Source organism: Heteronotia binoei, chromosome 13 (assembly GCF_032191835.1).
Source record: "Heteronotia binoei isolate CCM8104 ecotype False Entrance Well chromosome 13, APGP_CSIRO_Hbin_v1, whole genome shotgun sequence".
Lineage (NCBI taxonomy): Eukaryota > Metazoa > Chordata > Lepidosauria > Squamata > Gekkonidae > Heteronotia > Heteronotia binoei.
Window position 1 is genome coordinate 32,607,987 of NC_083235.1, and position 18,180 is coordinate 32,626,166.

Here is an 18,180-nt window from a genome sequence, read left to right on the forward strand (position 1 = left end):
CTTTTTAAAGCATATTTAAAGCACCTGGGTAGAAAGTAAACCTTTATGCATTTTTGCTAAAGGGGTGCTTTAAGCACTGTGGAGTACTACAACACCTGTTGAGGTATTTTTCCCTACCCCATGAAGAAAACAGTCGTTCAGGAAACCCTTTTTAAAGTCCTCTAAAGAGACACAGCCTGACAACTACAAATAAACAGACTTACCCCCTAGCTACATGGGGGAATTTAGTTTAGAATAGAAATAAACTCCAAATGCAAAAGAAATGTAAATTTTTTGTTTGAGGGTAAATTGCATCATTTCACAATAGCCATTACCTAGTCTGCTTTTGCAATTAGCATAAGTATCAGACCTGTTGACAATTAAACTCTCCAGCTTTTTTGATTGCTGTTAACTATTAAACGCAACACCTTAATGTTCTCAGCTATAGCATTTCTTGACATATTAGATGCCCAGCCCAAATTTTTACAAGCATAGCTTTAAAAAGGAAAACACTGTGGGAAGGGTGAAGTGGAAGGAGAAGCCTGTAGCGTAGTCTGTGTGGTGCTGGTGAGGAGCCAAAACCCAAAACAAGAGATTACAAAGAACCACTAAGAATCCTCTCTTCTGTTGCCTGATCAAGCTGGTGAAAGTTACTCACATTTTTCTCTGCTTCGCCACCCACAGAGACTGAACACACACTGAGACAAATGTCTAGGAACCTCAGCGTCCCACAAGGATCTCACAACAGCCTTCCTTTAAATGCCTTGACCTTAAGAGAGAGCAGGAAACGTTGCTAGTGAATGCCTCTTCATTGTGCTTATTAGTTCTATTAGGTAACCTTCAGAGCAGAGAACAGACTAGAATCTTTGCAAGTTGGTTGACTGCAAGCATACGCTTTGTCTGACATGGTTCGATGGACTGTCAGACTAGGATCTGGGAGACCCAGGTTCAAATCTCTGCTCTGTCACAGAAGAACTTGGGCCAGGTCCCCACACACTCTCTTAGCCTAACCCACCTCACAGGGTTGTTATAAGGGTACCATGGAAGAGGGAGGAATGATTTGCTGTCCCTGAAATACTTGGATAGAAAGTGGAATAAAAATTAAACCAAACACAACACTGTTTAGCCTCCTGTTTTGCTTTTTCCCTCTGCAAGAGGAATCCATATCAAAGCTAGTTCTCTTCCGGATAAATGCCATTAAAAAAAAAAAAGACCCGCCATTTTCTGAAAAAGGGACACAGTAACATGCTGCCTAGAAATACTGACAGAGCAGCCAAAAACCCTTCTAGAATACACTAAGAAACAACAATCTGACAGAAAAGGGAAAGGAAAACACATAAAACAAGAAATGCCAAGAAAGAATCGTGTGACGCCTAACATAATTTTCAAGCTTAAGAGGTTCAAACGTTGCATGAAGAAGTCAATCTGCAACAACAGGTTCCTTCTGCCTTCACTGCAGACAGATCTAACACATGCTTTGTCCTCATGGGACGAACTCCGGAGGAAACGCACCCAAGATTGTAAATCCTCCAACATAGCCCTACTTTCACTTCTCTGAACAGGTGGTGGGTGGAATCACTCACTCAAGAGGAATGTTAATCTCTCAAGTGGCCGGGAAAAGAGCATTAAAACCAACAGAGCATACCAAGGCCCTGGAACTGTTAGGGGCGCCCCTCAATTCAGAGGACCTGGATGCATTTATACAGACAGTGTCTTGTGCTGATTACATTATAACCTGTTAAAAAAACCTCAACTTCTTGAAAAATCCTGACATGGATAGAGGTGATTGGATTTCACAATCTCTTTTCAGAAAAATGTGTATGTGCACACATGCATGCATGCGTCTCATTACCAAGTCCAGAGGGGCCGGCTGGCAGGTTTGGCCTGGCAGCAGCTGTTTATGTGAGATACTTCATTTTCAAAACTCCATTATGAAAAAAGAGAAGTTCCTAGTTAACTTGCAAGTGGATCTATTATAGTTTTCACTAGGATGCTGCAAATGAAAGGTACATCCCAATCTTTGGTGCAAATGGATCTAGGCATAGCTCATTTTGCATAGGATCCAGCTGCAATCCAATTTTACCATACCTACTCGGAAGTAAAATATGAGGCCAGCAGCACTTTGTAGATGAGCAGAATTTATTCCATCATAAACACTGGTGAGTCAGAACTCATCTCAGCAGACGCAACTCAATTTATGCTGGGACAAACCTGGTCATCCTTTTTAAAGGTACTACCAGGTTCCTGCTCAGTTTTGCTACAAGTGAGTAATGCAGCTCATTCTTTTGGAATTGCTTGGAAATAAATACCACCAAGACCTGACCAGGGTGGCCCAGGATAGCTCAATCTGGTTAGATTTTGGAAGCTGAGCAGGGTCAGCCTTGGTCAGCATGTGGATGGGAGACCACCAAGGAATACCAGGGCTGTGATGCAGAGGCAGCAGTGGCAAACCACCTCTGAACATCTCTTGCTTTGAAAACACTACAGGGTCGAGGTACGTCAGCTAGGACTTGAGGGCAGCAGCTCTCAAATGCCACTGGAGTCAAGCGGATTTGCTTCCAAGTAAACACACTTTGGATCTGGCTGCCTAGCATCGAAGGGAAGGGAGCCCAGATGTTGCCTCACCCCCCCCCCCCAACAGGCTAGGTGCTCTGCTCAGCAATTTGCCAGGCGACCGGGGTCCAGAGACCCCTTTCCCCAAGCACCCAAAGGGGAGGGGAGCTGCCGGCCAATAGCAAGGAGGAAAAGTCTGGTTAGCAAACATCAGCTGAATCAACACGGGCATAAATAAGGGACAGGGTGGGGGGAGGGAAGGGAAGGCGCCAGCTTCCTTCTAGGAGGAAGGAAGGTTGTTGGGTTTGGTTTTTAAGCACAAGCCCAACCCGGGTTGCACGGGTTTGGTCATCACTGAGGACAAACATCATTCTGATTCCATGGGGTGGAATTAAGTTACTCTTTTTTTGGGGGGGGGGACTCATTCCCTTGACCCCCCCATCCCCGGACCGTCAGCCACCAACTCCCACCATGAGATCCGGAGATTCGACAGCTTCAGTCTGGGAAGCAGCGAGGGAGGGGGAGAGAAGGCGCTAAAGAGGAGAGCGCCACATTCACCCTCCACATCTAAGAACCTGCTTTAAAAACAAACGAAAAAAGAAGCTTCACTTTCATTTGCCGAGCGAAGGGCGGGGATCCCAGCGAAACATTATTTCACGCCGACATTTCAGATTTCGAAAAGGACGGGGAGAAGGGGGGGGGGGGGACACCCTTTCACATTCGGATGCGCTGGGCAGCGAGATGTGTGAGTGTTGTGTTGCGTTACGCACGCGCAAAAAAAAAAAAGCGAAGAGAACCAGAGGAGGTCGCGTGAAAAACAACCGCTGGCTGGCTGGCGGGCTCTTCTTGCCTGGCCACCTCACTGACATGTTTATGAAAATTCCCCCAAATCCCAGCCTCTCGAGGCGAGGGGGGGGGGAGGAGAAGCACAAGGGGCGATCGAGAGCTACAAAAACAAGCCCACCCGGGGGGGGGAGGGAGGCGCCGAAGGAGCCAGGCTTAAACCCCCCCCCCCATCCTGTTTATTGGAAATCTACCGGGGGGGGGGAGAAATCCAATGTAGAGAACTGATCTCGCTGCCTGCCACCCCACATCAACCTTATATTAAACAGAGATGTCAGGCAGGTGAGGAAGCCCCGTCGATCGGCTCGCCAGAGCTAGGGGCAGCTTCGGAGGACGGAAGCAAAACGGGGCGAGATGGAGAGCGTTTAAGGCACATGCAGGCTTTCGCGCCAGTATTCAAAGGATCGGGGGCCCCCTCTTGGGTGTTGATTCCCCAGATCCAGGAGAGTAACGCGGGGAAGGGCTCGCACGCCGCCGCGCATCCACACGCGCGCAAACACAAACGCACCCGCACTTCGCCCCGTCTTCTCTTCTTGCAAAACAACAACAAGCCAACCAAACTTTTCCAACTTGCACTGTCTCCTCACCCCCCCCCCCTCCACTTACCTTGTTTTGAAAGCACCAAGGCTTCGTCCCTCTGCACTTGGGTGATGATAGACCGGCTTTCCATCTAACAATCCCACAGACCCTGGGGATCCTTTGGCTGGGAGGAGGAGGGGGGAAGAGGGAAATGTCCAGGGAGGAGGAGGAATGGGGGGGGGGGGAGAGAAGAAGCGCAATGGGGGGGGGGAGTAGGGGTGGGGAGGGAGGGTGTAGTCTACTCCTCCTCTCAATTGCAAAGCCCCGGAGTAAGCGGCATGCAAAGGCAGCAACGTAGATGCTCCTCAGATCGGGTCCAACATGGAGAATCCAGGGCTGGAGCAAAGGGTGGGGGGGAGAATCTCACACACACACACACACACACAGAGGGAAAGGAAATGGGACACAGGCGGTTTCCAGACTCCCCGCCTCCTCCTCCTCCTTCCTTCTCCGAATAAACAACCAGCCGCGGCTCTCTTCTCTGCACCTGGCGACAGGCTGACAGCTCCCGGCGTCCGGAGAAAGCGGGCGCTCCCGCGCGCCTAGAGGAGCCCCGGGGAGGGAAGCGGAGGCGGGGGAGCCCCGTTACTGTTGCAACGTTCGACGCTTTTGTTATTTTGTTGCCAGCAGTCCAGGGGCGCGCTGCACGGAGAGTAGCCTTGAAACCGCTCCGGCCCTCCCATTGGCCTGGCGCGAGGAGGAGTGGGCGTGGCCAGAAACTCTACTATGCGGTGTTTACCTAACAAACATTCCAGCCGGCGGAGGAAAGAGAAGGGCAGGGGCGGCCACGCCTCTTTGGAGGGGGCGGACTTGGCTGGGCGGCCGAGCAGGGCAGCAGCTGGAGAGAGAGCCCGCGCTCCAGGCTCCCCGGCGGCTGCCGCTCGGAGCGCCGTACCAAAGACGAGGGGAAATGAAGACCCGGCGCAACAGGGCAAAACGAGACGGCGTTCGAATCAAAGGCACGTTTTTAATCGTAGCCCGGAAGGATGAGCGAATTCTTTGCGATCCTTCAAAAGCAACAACAGAACATGACCACATTCGAAGTAAATAGCTACAGCTTTCCTCCAAACGATTCTCAATCGCAGTCCACCAAAATGGGGGGGGGGGAGCGTGGCTGCGCGCGCCTCTCTTAACAGAGAGGCTTGCAATATTGTAGCTAAGGATATTGACACCCCGGTTGACCCTTCCACGTCGGCATAAATAGCAAATGCGCCGCATTAATTCAGAAACAGATCCTGCCCAATCGTCCCTGCCTTCCCTCTTCTTGTTGTTTTTAGATTTTAATACATTTTAATGTAACATCTCCACATTTACACCGAGGTGCATATTGCTGCTGTTTCTTGGGACTTGCCCAGCGCCTGCCATTACAGATTTACACAAGAACGCTGCCTTAAACTGAGCCCAGCCCATTGGTCTATCAAGGTCAGCGTTCGTGGGTAGCAGCTCTCCTGGGTCTTAGGGGAAGACACCAAATCGCATATTTAACATCCCCTCTTACTGGATCTTTTTCTGCTGGAGATGGCGGGGATTGAACCTGGGGCGTTCCACAGGCAAAACAAATGTTTAACCACTAGGCCAAAGCCCATCCTCTTCCCTTCTGTAGCCTAGGTCTTGATGTCCTAGCCTGGATATAAGGTCTGGCCAGCCTGTGCTGCCTGGAGCTACCAGAATCAGTCCACAAGGCCTAGCTTCAGCAGATCTGCTTACAACAGAAGTGGACATCTGATGCCTAAGTTGGTTGCTTCGCTAGGGCAGGCTCCAGGATGGCTGCCCTACCTTCTTCTATGGATGCCATGCATACCAGAGATGTGTGAGAACCAGCAGGGCTTCCTGGTAAAGACACCTATGAGGTCCCACCACGAGACCCATTTTTAGGCCTCTACTGCGCTGCCTTGGGCCCATCGAACCCTCTTGTCAGCCTAATTTATTTCAGAGAATAAAATGGAGAGAGGGATGTATGATCCTCTGAGATTTTTGGAGAAATGGGAGGGTTAAAAGTGTATTCGATGTGTAAATAAATTACTAAATAGTCTATTAAAGACATGGGAAATCCATATGCTCCCCCCCCCCATTACATCAAGTCTAAATCTAACAGCCTGGAAAACCTTGGGAAAGGAGTCTGGATTTGGAGATGAAGTAAATTCCTCTTCTAGCAAATATTTGTGTCTCTTCAATGATAAGGTAACAACTATTTTCAGTGGTTATCTGATTTTTTTTCCATTTTTTTACTCCAATCTTGTGGTGCTTCTGTCTCCCCGTGTTTCTTCTTTAAGGTGTATTGACAACATTTCCAGGACTGTAGCCAGGATTTTTCATTTGGCGGGGCAGGGCAGCCCAGTGCATTGAAGACCCGCATCTTTCACGGAGGCTGGATTCATGTCCTAGGCCTGCCCCAAATTCTCAGCCTGGCCAGCTGCAGGAGGCCACCCAGTTTGGCAGCCCCAGCCAGGCTCTTGGCGCTGGCAGTCCCTGCTGCACCAGTTGCTCACCGCCCCCCCCCCTTGCAGGTAGAGGAGCAGCAGCAGGGTGGCACCCACCTGCAGCCCCAATGGTACCCAGTCCATGTCCTCTTCCGTGACTGGAGGCAGGGAGAGAGGGAAGCTGGGCAGCGGAACAGCAGCAGCAGCTTAGTGGACAGAGGGAGGAACAGTGGCAGTGGCAGACCCTTTCCTCTGGGCCTGTCGGCATCAAGCAAAGTGTGCCCCCCCCCCCGTCCTTCTCCCTCCCTCTCTCTCAGCTTCAGCAATGAATTGGAAGTTGGGGGAAGCAAATAGTGGGGCTGGGCCTCTGGGAGCCCCACTGTAGCTATAAAAAAGGGTAGTCCCCTGTGCAAGCACCAGTCATTTCTGACTCTGGGGTGACATTGCTTTCACAATGTTTTCGCAGCAGACTTTTTATGGGGTGGCTTGCCATTGCTTTCCCCAGTCATCTACACTTTCCCCCCAGCAAGCTGGGTACTGTAGCTATAGGCCTGAACATTTCGTGTATACATGGCTCTCTTTTCTGTTTTCTCCTCTGGAACTGTTTTCCCAGGGTGTGAGGGAAGATACCATTGAAATGCTGAGGGAGATGGGAGGTAAAAGGCTGTGTCTGGGGATTGTCTGATTTCTCACCTGGAAGAAAGCTGCCCTTTGGCACCCTCCAAGGAGAAAACAACAACAATAAAGTTGTTCTGTGAAATGCACACTAGAACACAGCTCTGGGACATTAGCATCCAGCAGACCAATCTCCCTACTCCTTTTACACCTATTTTCATTACTATTACTCTACCATCACTTAAAAAAAAACATATAGCAATACACAGGGCTCAAATATTAACAGAGTTCAGTAAACATGGCTCAGAATTTAACATTCTGATTCCCAACCAACCATCTACATTCATGTGTACATTGAGAAATTCCACAGAACTGAATTTCATTTGACAAGTTGAGTCATAGAATCAGAGGTGGAAGGAATCCACCACGGTCATCTAGTCCAACCCCCTGTAAAGTGCAGGAAATTCACAAATACCTTCCTCTAAATTCACAGGATCAGCATTGCTGTCAGATGGCCCTCATCTAGCCTCTGTTTAAAAACCTCCAAGGAAAGAGAGCCCACCACCTCCCAAGGAAGCCTGTTCCACTGAGGAACTGTCTGTCAGGAAGTTCTTCCTAATGTTGAGTCAAAAATTCTTCTGATTTAATTTAAACCCATTGGTTCTGGTCCTACCTTCTGGGGCTATAGAAAACAATTCCATATCATCCTCTATGGCAGCCCTTCAAGTACTTGAAGATGGTGAACATATCACCTATTAGCTGCTTCCTCTCCAGACTAAACTCCCCAGTTCCCTCAGTCTTTCTTCATAGGACTTGTTCTCCAGACCCCTCACCATCTTCATCCTCCTCTTCTGGACCTGTTCCAACTTGTCCATATCCTTCTTAAAATGTGGTGCCCGAAACTGAACACAATACTCCAGGTGAGGTCTTACCAGAGCAGAATAAAGTGATACCATCACTTCACGTGATCTGGACACTATACTTCTGTTAATACAGCCCTAAACTGCATTTGCCTGTTTAGCCACCGCATCACACTGTTGACTCATGTTCAGCATATGATCCACTAAGACCCCTAGATCCTTTTCCCACATACTACTGCTAAGACAAGTCTCCCCCATCCTATAACTATGCATTGGATTTTCCCTACCTAAAAGCAGACTTTAACATTTATCCCTGTTAAAATTCATTTTATTGGTTTTAGCCCAGTTTTCCAGCCTGTTAAGATCATCCTGTATCCTGTCTCTGTCTTCTACTGGATTTGCGACCCCTCCCAATTTAGTATCATCTGCAAATTTAGTCTAACTAAATTGTGAAACTCCTTTCTGCAAGGTCTTCATTTTGTTTCCTCATTTAAAGGCCTTTCAGTATCAACTGAAAACTTACTTATTCCAGAAATCCACTGAGAAGAAAAGTGTTAGTTTTGTTGAACTGTCCATGGTTGATTTTTTGATCACACTGTGTTAAGTTGTTCATCAGCTACAGGCACAGGGTCAATTATAGGTTATTGCAATGTAATTATTTTCTTGCAAACATACAGGGACACTGAAAGAATCACTAAAGACAAAAGCTGCCAATTTTCAGCACAGCAATAGGCAATAGGAGAAGGTGCCAACCCATCCCCTGCTAGCTCGTCTTCATTCTCCTTTCACTTGTGTCAAAGAGGAAAAACAGAAACTCTGCTTGCTTCAGTAAATAGGGGAAGAGGGTTGACTTTGAAACTCAGGTGTAGCCATCAAAGTGATGTGTGTTTTTTTTACTTGGAGCCAATAGGGTCTCTGTGGGGCAGTTTGCGGGAGCAAAAACAGCATGGGATGGGGAGACTCAGTCCCCTTCTCCTTGTGTGCTGTGCTTGCAAAGAGAAAAGAGATAAATTGCATTGCGCACTTGGTACAAAGCAATATTTCCTCTAAGCTGTGGAGTCTTGTGATGAAAAATTCTACTTTGTGAGCTACTGACATTAAAGTTGTGAGTGAGGGATTTGGCTACTGCGTAAATTAGTTTGCTCTGGGGTCATCCTTCCTGAGCAGAGACATGTGTGTGCCAGAGGCTAAAAAACTGTGAGCTAAAAAAGGTTAAGGTAGTCCCCTGTGCGAGCACCAGTCGTTTCCGACTCTGGGGTGACGTTGCTTTCAAAACGTTTTCGCAGCAGACTTTTTACGGGGTGGTTTGCCATTGCCTTCCCCAGTCATCTACACTTTTCCTCTCAGCAAGCTGGGTACTCATTTTACCAACCTTGGAAGGCTGAGTCAACCTGGAGCCAGCTACCTGAACCTAGCTTCTGCCAGGATCAAACTCAAGTTGAGAGCAGAGCTAGGACTGCAGTACAAAAATGTGCAAGCCAGAGGCCAAAAAACTGTGAGCTAACTCATACTTAACTCAGCTTAGAGGGAATACTTACAACAGTGGTCCCCAACCTTTGTGGTCCCGGGGACTGGCACCAGGGCCAGCCCACCCACCACGGCCCCAGGGCTGGCAGGGTGGGGGCACCAAATTCTGCCCCCCCACACAGCCGTGCAGCCTCTCCGCCACCCCCTCCATGGCCATGTAGCCTTCCTGCCCCGTCTCTCGTTGTGGCGCCTCCTCCACTACCTTCCATTTCTACCATTTTAAGGCAGAAGGGCAGTGAAGCGCTGCCTTCCCCGGCCCTTTAAGGGCTGAGGGCCCCCCCCCCCCCGCGCCGATCTCAGTAGGAAAAATCTTTGTAACAGCGGATGGCAACCCACTGAAGAAGCGGTGGTGCCCTTGTCTCCATTGCACTTTCTTCCCACGCCCAGGAAGGAAGTGGAGAGGAGGTAAGGGCAGGGCCGGTTCTTCAGGGGGTGCGTTCCACTGCTACAAAGGTTTTTCCCACCAAGATCGGTGCATGGAGGGGGGGGTCAGCCCTTAAGGAGCCAGGGAAGGCAGTGCTTCACTGCCCTTTCTTCTGCCTTAAAATGGAGAGTGGTGGTGGAGGCACGCGAGGAGAGACGGGGGCGGCGAGGTTGCACAGCACCGTGGGGTGGTGGTGGCCAGGCTTCGCGGACCGGTTCCAGACAGGCAACGGACCGGTACTGGTCCGTGGACCAGGGGTTGGGGACCTCTGACTTACAAAGTCCTTGTGTTGTCCCCCAACAAACAGGAGGACTTTGTCATTTGTAGATGGAGCCTGAAGAACAGGACCTGGGGAATAGCCACTTGAACCTCACCTGCTCCTTGTGCATTGATCAAAATAAAGGAACAATCTCTGGGTGGTAACCTGGCAGGCCTCTCATGTGCACCACCATCCACTGGCTGCCTCAGGATGCTGCTTTCATTTATTGTGACATTTATCAATTTCTATATTGATTTATTTAGACTTGCACTCCACTTTTCTCCCCAATGGAGACCCAAAACAGCTTCCAACATCATTTCTCCTTTCCTCTATTTTATCTTCAAAATGAAAACCCTATAAGGTAGGTCAACCCTGTAAGGTAGGTGCTGGAGAAGAATCTTGACAGTCCCTTGGACTGCAAGAAGATCAAATCAGTCAGTCCTAAGGGAAATCAACCGAGACTGTTCTCTGGAACGTCAGATGCTGAAGCTCAAATACTTTGGCCACCAAATGAGAAGGGAGCACTCACTGGAGAAGATCCTGATGCTGTGAAAGACAGAAGGCAAAAGAAGAAGGGGACAGCAAAAGATGAGATGGCTGGACAGCATTACTGATGTAACAAACACGAATTTGAGCAGACTTCAGAGGATGGTGGAAGACAGGAGGGACTGGCATGACGTTGTCCATGGGGTTGCAAAGAGTCGGACTCAACTGTGCAACTGAACAACAACAACAAGGTAGGTCAGGCTGAGACACAGAGAGACTCAACATCACCCAGCAAGCTTCCAAAGAAGAGTTAGGATTCAGACTTGGGACTCCCAGATGCTAGTCTAGCCACTATACTAGGGGTGGCCAAACTTGCTTAACCTAAGTGCCACAGAATACATTTAAGATGTTTGAGAGCTGCAAGACAAGAAGAAGGAAGGAAGGAAAGTAGATAGGGGAGGGAGGAAATAGCAGCTTTAACTTTAAATGCATTCTCCAAGCTGCTGGCTGGCTTGCCTTGGAGAAGTGATTTAAAGAGACAAATGCCATCTCCAAGTAGGCTGACAGGGTGGTGGTGGCTTTGAGGGCCAGACAGTATGTATGAAAGAGTCACATGTGGCTCCTAAGCCACGGTTTGGCCACCCCTGCACTATACCATGCTGGAAGTTCTCTAACCCTGGAGCATTCTTTTCTCATCAAGTCTAGGAAATTGCCCTCCTCCTGGATGCTGCTTGGCATCTCTCTGTGGAGGCATTTATAGGGAATGGGGCTGGATCACAGACTGGTGGGTGACTATTTCCTCAGGGCCCATAAATTATAACTATTTTGGCATAAGTCTCCCTGAGATGAGAGAGAGCCGGCTGGGCAAAGTGTGGCACAGAAGATGGAACAATGTGTAAGGGGAGTTCTGCTGGCGTCTGATGCCAAGCTGTGGGTCCATCCCAAAATAAATAAGGAAGGCCTGCCAGACTCCAGAAGCAACAGGATGTGGGATGCAGATAATGCAACATTTACCCATCTGTCTGCCAGTTCTTAAGATTCCATCACACTATAGTGTGACCAAGAAACAGAACCTCCTGGAGGGGCGGGGGGCTATGGATACAAAAGAAGGTTTATTTCTTAACTGCTAGAGTCACCAGAGAAATGGAACAGTACACTCCTTTTCATTTTGTTATATGTTTTCATTATACCCTGACTGCTGTTTACCTCCACAGAGAAAAGCAGAACTAAACACATGGGGATACTGTTGTGAGGGGACCTTTCCCCTCTGCCACAGGATGCTCCCAGGAGGGAAGGGCTATCATATAGCTCTTTGTGACAAAACCACACATAGACAACACCACATTGCATTTATTTGTTTTTAATTACGTACTTCATTTGTACCCCACTCTTCTTCTGAATGGAAACCTAAAATGGCCTATCCTAGCAACCACCTTACAGGGCTGTTGTACAGACAATGAGAGAACATATGTATAATGCCCCTTGAAAACTGAATTATTTGCTTCATTTATATCCAGGCTTCCTCCTCCTCCTCCTCTTCCTTCTCCAGTGTATCCTCACAACAACCCTATGAGGTAGGATAGGCTGCGAGAGAATGACTGGCCCACTGAGTTTGTGTGTCAGACTGGGGATTTCAGCTTGTGTCTCCCTGATCTTAGTCCAAGACTTTAACCACCACATTAAACCAGCTTTCACAATACACCTTCTTGAGGTGTTGACAGTGTACACAGCTTCCCTTCATGCTCTTTGCTTGTCATAGTGACAGCCATTTCACTTGTTTGTAATACTTATCTCTCCCAGTGTAGTGTCCCTGTTTTATTTGCCTAATCATTAAGTATTCTTTGCTGAAGCATCCCTGTCTTTTTAACATCCATCAAATTTTCTTACACTCAAGTCATTTGATAGGCATTCAGTGAGACGAATCCTTAGCTTACTTTATTAAAGCAGCAGGTTACTTTTCTTCATTACGAGGCCCTGGTTCCTGGGCCATTGGATACTTATGCACTAATGTTATTTTTTGAGGACTCCAGAATTGGGAATGCAGGAAGAAGGATCCCTATTCCATCTTCCCAGGTGGCAGTGTTCAGGTCTTTCTTTCTTTCTTTCTTTCTTTCTTTCTTTCTTTCTTTCTTTCTTTCTTTCTTTCTTTCTTTCTTTCTTTCTTTCTTTCTTTCTTTCTTTCTTTCTTTCTTTCTTTCTTTCTCTCTTTCTCTCTCTCTTTCTCTCTCTCTTTCTCTCTTTCTTTCATCATGGATTATTACTCTTTTATTATATGTATGATCTTTTATAATAACCTATACAGGGTCATGGGTATAGTGCAGTATGACCCTGCCGCTAGGCAGTGGTGGAGCCATATAGAGTGGCCAGAGTACCCAAGGTTCCTTCTTTTGGATTTGGGACCAGCAAGTGCAAATGAAGGCACAGGAAGACCTCTTAGGCCAGGGGTGCTGAACTCATTTGTTAGGAGGGCCAGATCTGGCATAAATGGGATTTTGTGGGGCCAGGCTATGAATGCCATAAAATGTAATGCCAGGTAGTGGATATATAAACTTTACAAAGGGCACAGATAAACACAATTAAAACACACTTAAAATACAAACATGCTTAAAATTCTTGCAATATTTTGTTTAAGATGGAAAAGTGAGGGAATAATGGGATTTGGCAATGCAATTTTTAAATAAAACATCAAGAAAAAGCACAAGGATCACAGCAGAAACTGAAAATACAAACTTTAAAAAATGCTCTGAACCTAGGAAAACATGAATTGCATTGCAAACCTCTTCCCCACCCCTGGGTCTACTCAGAGTGGCAATGGCTCTCCAGTTTAATATCCCTCTTTGGCTGTGGGTTCCCATGTTAGAGTACTCACTAGACACTAGTTCTCAGGTCCATTCAGCAGAAACAAGCTGGCTCAAAGCATCAACCCTTTATTTGCAGAGACATCCTGAAAGCAACAGCTTCAGCTGGCCATCAAATTGCTGGAAAGTGAATTCCACTCCATTGAAATGCATTGCAGCACAGAGTTGGAAGGAAAACATGATTTTACACTAAGACCTCGGGGTACAGACAGACTACTTTGGGACTGGAGTGACAGCCCACAGAGTGAAATGACAGCCCCTGGGAGTAGTAAAAGAATTCTGGGATTGGAATGATGGCCCCCATCATGGAATTTCATTCTCAGAACGCTGCTGTTACTGCCAGGGGATATCTATCTGGTAGCAGAGACCTAAATGGTAATCCATTTTGCAGTTTCTTTGCAGCTTTGCAAGCTCAGAAGAGCTTCCTGCTGAAGCAAGCAAAGAAGCTTCAAAAGACAGGAGCGGAGAAAAGAGCCATGGGTTTGATTAAAGCTCTGAGCAGGCCCTTTCAGTCCATGGGCCAGATTTGACACCTCTGTTTTAGGTGTTAATCTTTCTGGATTTAAAAAAAAATGACTAGCATTGTTATTTTTAACCTGTGCTTAATATTACTACTGCTTGATGCTTTTCCAGTATTTTGTCATTCTAAAAATTCTGTGTGAGTCACTGGATTTTAATGGTTTACAGCCAGAACAGCAAAGTACAGATTTGACAAAGGAAACATTGTAGAGTACTGTATTCTTGAGACACAACAGTGGCTTAGATCCCCCAGGAGTTTTTCCACTTTCTGCAGGTGTAAGGTTTTGTGGAATGCAGCTTTCTCACCTTTCCCCTGCTCCGTGGTTGCCTGAAACAACCCAGAGATCTTGTTCTTAGGAGACAGAGGTTGCCCCAGGAGGCCCAAATGTAGAGCACCCATAGAACTCAAAACAATTCAAACCAGTGTTTAAATCAAATGTATCAGGCACATGTGCCTGTCAATCGAAACTAATACGGAGGAACGAAAAGAAAGAAAGATCTACCAAGGAGCTTGAGGATCTTTATGAATGATTTTTTAAAATTACAACTACATGATTATAAGCGCCAAATATTGCTCTGGAGCCAAATCCAATCTCTGATTGTTCATGGAAAGGGATTTTATGGAAGGAATAAGACAGTCATCTTCACCTGTCATTTCTGAACCTTTTGCTTTCACTTTTAGCATCTGCCGCTGCCTTTGTCAAGGATGGGCCATTGGGCTGAAAGGAACAATGGGCCATTCCAGTTTGGCGACAACCCCCATTTCCCTCTGCCCCTTGACCTCATTGTCAATAGCAGTTACATAGCTAGAGCAAAGGAACTGCCCTGCATGACCCCAGAGACACAGATGGGCTTGTTGCTGCCATCTGGAGAAGAAAGACGGCGCAGTATGCAGCCAAACGGATCATTCCTGCCCCTTCTCTCCTCTGCCTCCTTGACCCCTGAAGTGTTCGTGCTCCTCTTTCTGCCTCAACCCTTCTGTCTCCAAAGAGTGAGGGTTATATCGCATAAATTGTCCAGTGAACAAATGTCAGCTTCCACCTCCCCCAAGACCATATAAAGATTTCCAGTGCGCTGTATTGCTCAAGCTACCCCGTTTGAATACATTTTAACCAGATTCAGGTGGGTAGCCAGTTGGCCCGAAGCTTCAGAATAAAGTCTGGGTCCAGTGGCAGCTGCTGCTGGATTCGAACTTTGGTTTCATTTTTAGCCATGGCTTTGTAGCCACAGGGACTGCATGTTTTGGCACAAACAGGCGATTCTAATGTACATCGGAAGGCTACCATGTTAGTCTGCAGTAGCACAGTTAGATTCAAATCCAATACCACCTTAGAGACAAAAAAATAGGGATACCAGCCTCCAGGGGGGACCTGGGGATCCCCTGGAGTTACAGTTAATCTCCAGACTACAGAGGTCAGTTCCCCTGGAGAACATGGACATATGGAGGGTGGACTTTGTGGCACTGTACCCCACTGAGGTCCCTGACAGCAAATTTGGTATAGTAGTTAAGTGCACAGACTCTTAACTGGGAGAACCAGGTCTGATTCCCCTCTCCTCCACTTGCAGCTGCTGGAATGGCCTTGGGTCAGTCATAGCTCTCGCAGAGTTGTCCTTGAAAGGGCAGCTTCTGTGAGAGCTCTCTCAGCCCCACCTACCTCACAGGGTGTCTGTTGTGGGGGAAGAAGGTAAAGGAGATTGTAAGCAGCTCTGAGACTCTTAAGTGAAGGGAAGGGTATAAATCTAATACAATCTTCTGTCTTTTCCAGACTCCGCCCCCAAATCTCTGAAAGTTTCTGATCTAGAGCTGGCAATGCTACCCCCATTCCCACACCAGTGTCCGGGGAGAACCTGGCAACCCTAGTTTTCAAGGCATAAGCCTTTGAGAGTCAAAACTCCAAAGCTTATACCCTGAATATCCTGTTTGTTTCTAAGGTGCTAGTGGGACTTGAACCTAACGTGTATTAGTACCTGCAGAAAATCAGAGGTGATAAGTCAATTGGGGTTTATTATCATGGGAGAAAACAATGGCTTTGTGAATGTATTTTTACCCCTTCTAAAATATGTCTTTCCCCCACTGAATTTGAAGTGTAACTGTGATGTTTATAGATCAGTATATCATCCTGTAACCTCCATCCCTTTCCATCTTATCTGTGAAATTCCAAAATGTTTTGAGGCATTGAGATTACTGTCTTGCATGGTAAGAAAGAAGCTGAATATGGGACATTATGGTATCTCACCTCATTTCAGGCACTTAATGGAATGTTCATGAAGAAGAACCATTGTATTGCTCCTCCTCTGAGATGTCACTGACAGTGTCCAATAGGGGCATTCTACACAGCATTCAGTTTTACAAGAGAAATACGAGTTGGGGGAAAGAATACCTCTGCTCCAAAGACTTTTAACTGCAAGACCCAGTTGCCTCTACAGCAAGAGAAGCATTGCTTTAAGCAAAATCTCCCCCAAACACACCTCTACATTTATTGTACTAAACCTCACTCATCTCCCCCCCCCCCCGGTCAAGAAAATCTAGTGGAATGACATGAGAAAACATATTTCTCTGTGATGTGGGGGGAAGAAAATGATGATGAAGAAAAAGAAGAATTGCAGATTTATACCCCACCCTTCTCTCTGAATCAAAGACTCAGATCGGTTTGCAATCTCCTTTATCTTCTTCCCCCACAACAGACACCCTGTGAGGTGCGTGGGGCTGAGAGAGCTTTCACAGAAGCTGCCCTTTCAAGGACAACTCTTGCAAGAACTATGGCTAACCCAAGGCCATCACTCCAGCAGGTGCAAGTGGAGGAGTGGGGAATCAAACCCGGTTCTCCCAGATAAGAGTCCATGCACTTAACCATTACAGCAAAGTGGTGTATTCACAGAGGTGAATTCTATGGGGAAATGTTGAAAGAATTTACTTGTTTGCCAACATGTTTGATAAACCATCCGAGGAACAGTGAAAGCTTCCTAGCTATTGCAGGAGTTTGTAATCATATAACTGTAATTTTAAAAAAATCATTCATGAAGATGCTCAAGTCCCTGGTTCTTTCTTTCTTTCTTTCTTTCTTTCTTTCTTTCTTTCTTTCTTTCTTTCTTTCTTTCTTTCTTTCTTTCTTTCTTTCTTTCTTTCTTTCTTTCTCTCTCTCGCTCTTTCTCTTTCTCTCTTTTTTTCTCTCTCTTTCTCTCGCTCTTTCTCTGTCTCTCTCTCTTTCTTTCTCTCTCTCTGTCTCTCTTTCTCTCTCTCTTTCTTTCTCTCTCTCTCTCTCTGTCTCTTTCTTTCTTTCTCTCTCTTTCTCTCTCTCTGTCTCTCTTTCTCTCTCTGTCTCCCCATTCTATCCACATCTTTTTTGAAGTGAGGCCTCCAGAACTGCACACAATAACCCAGGTGCAGCCTGATCACAATTATTTCAAAGTGTGACTGCTTAATCCAAGTCCGTTAGCAAATAGCTTACACAGCAGTTATGTACTTTAGAACGGTGAATAATCCACAGGCTAATACAGTGGTCTTCTCTCTCTGTGCCTTATAGAGTCACACTGGTAATATCAATCAACCAAAAGGGCCCCATAGTTACTTTATGACCCTTGCCCCACCCCACTATATGCTGCCCTACCATATCTAAATATTAGAAATATGACTATCATTATAAAACATGTTATTGCAAATGTGTAATAATTTAAGTACCAGAGAACTTCTGAGTGTTTCCAGAACGGCCTTGACCTTCTCACTCACCTGTCTGTTTGCCAGCTTCTGAATCCCAGAGCCAGGAGGCAGCCTCAGAGGAAGGCCTCAGCCTCTTTGCCCTGTTGTTGGCTGTCCAGAGGAACTGGTTGGCCATGGTGTGAGACAGGATGCTGGAATAGATGGGCCACTGGGCTGATCTTTTATTTTCTAGGTGGAGCCTAGAGACCTCAGAGAATTACAGCTGATCTCCATATGACAGACATCAGCCCCCCTGGAGAAAGCAGCTGCTTTGGAGGATGGACTTTAAGACATTACACCCTGCTGAGGACTCTCCTCCCCAATTGGCTCCAACCCCTGATCTCCAGGATATTTTTTAGCCCAGAGTTGGCTACCCAATGTCACTTGAGCTACAGGCCTTGAGGGGAGACTGTATGGGTGGGGCCAGAGGTAGGTGGGCTTCCAGGAATGTGGGAATCGGTCTGCTCTATGCCAATCAGCTCCTGTGAAATCTCTCTTCCCAAGCAGAGCAGGCACCTATAATGGGAGGTCAAATAAATCAGAAAAAACTGTTCTATAACA

General features: G+C 47.0%; 1 protein-coding gene across 2 annotated transcripts in view; it reads right to left on the reverse strand.

The window, feature by feature from the left end:
* The window catches only part of CTDSP2 (CTD small phosphatase 2), a 61,323-nt gene extending 56,733 nt beyond the window's left edge, over window positions 1-4,590 (reverse strand). The window contains exon 1 of one of the 2 annotated variants that reach the window (XM_060253397.1): window positions 3,982-4,590. In XM_060253397.1, the coding sequence (XP_060109380.1) occupies window positions 3,982-4,045 (64 nt within the window). In that variant the 5' untranslated portion in view covers window positions 4,046-4,590. The remainder of the gene's footprint in view (window positions 1-3,981) is intronic. The other variant, XM_060253396.1, reaches the window with a different exon arrangement.
* Window positions 4,591-18,180: the final 13,590 nt, after the last annotated feature.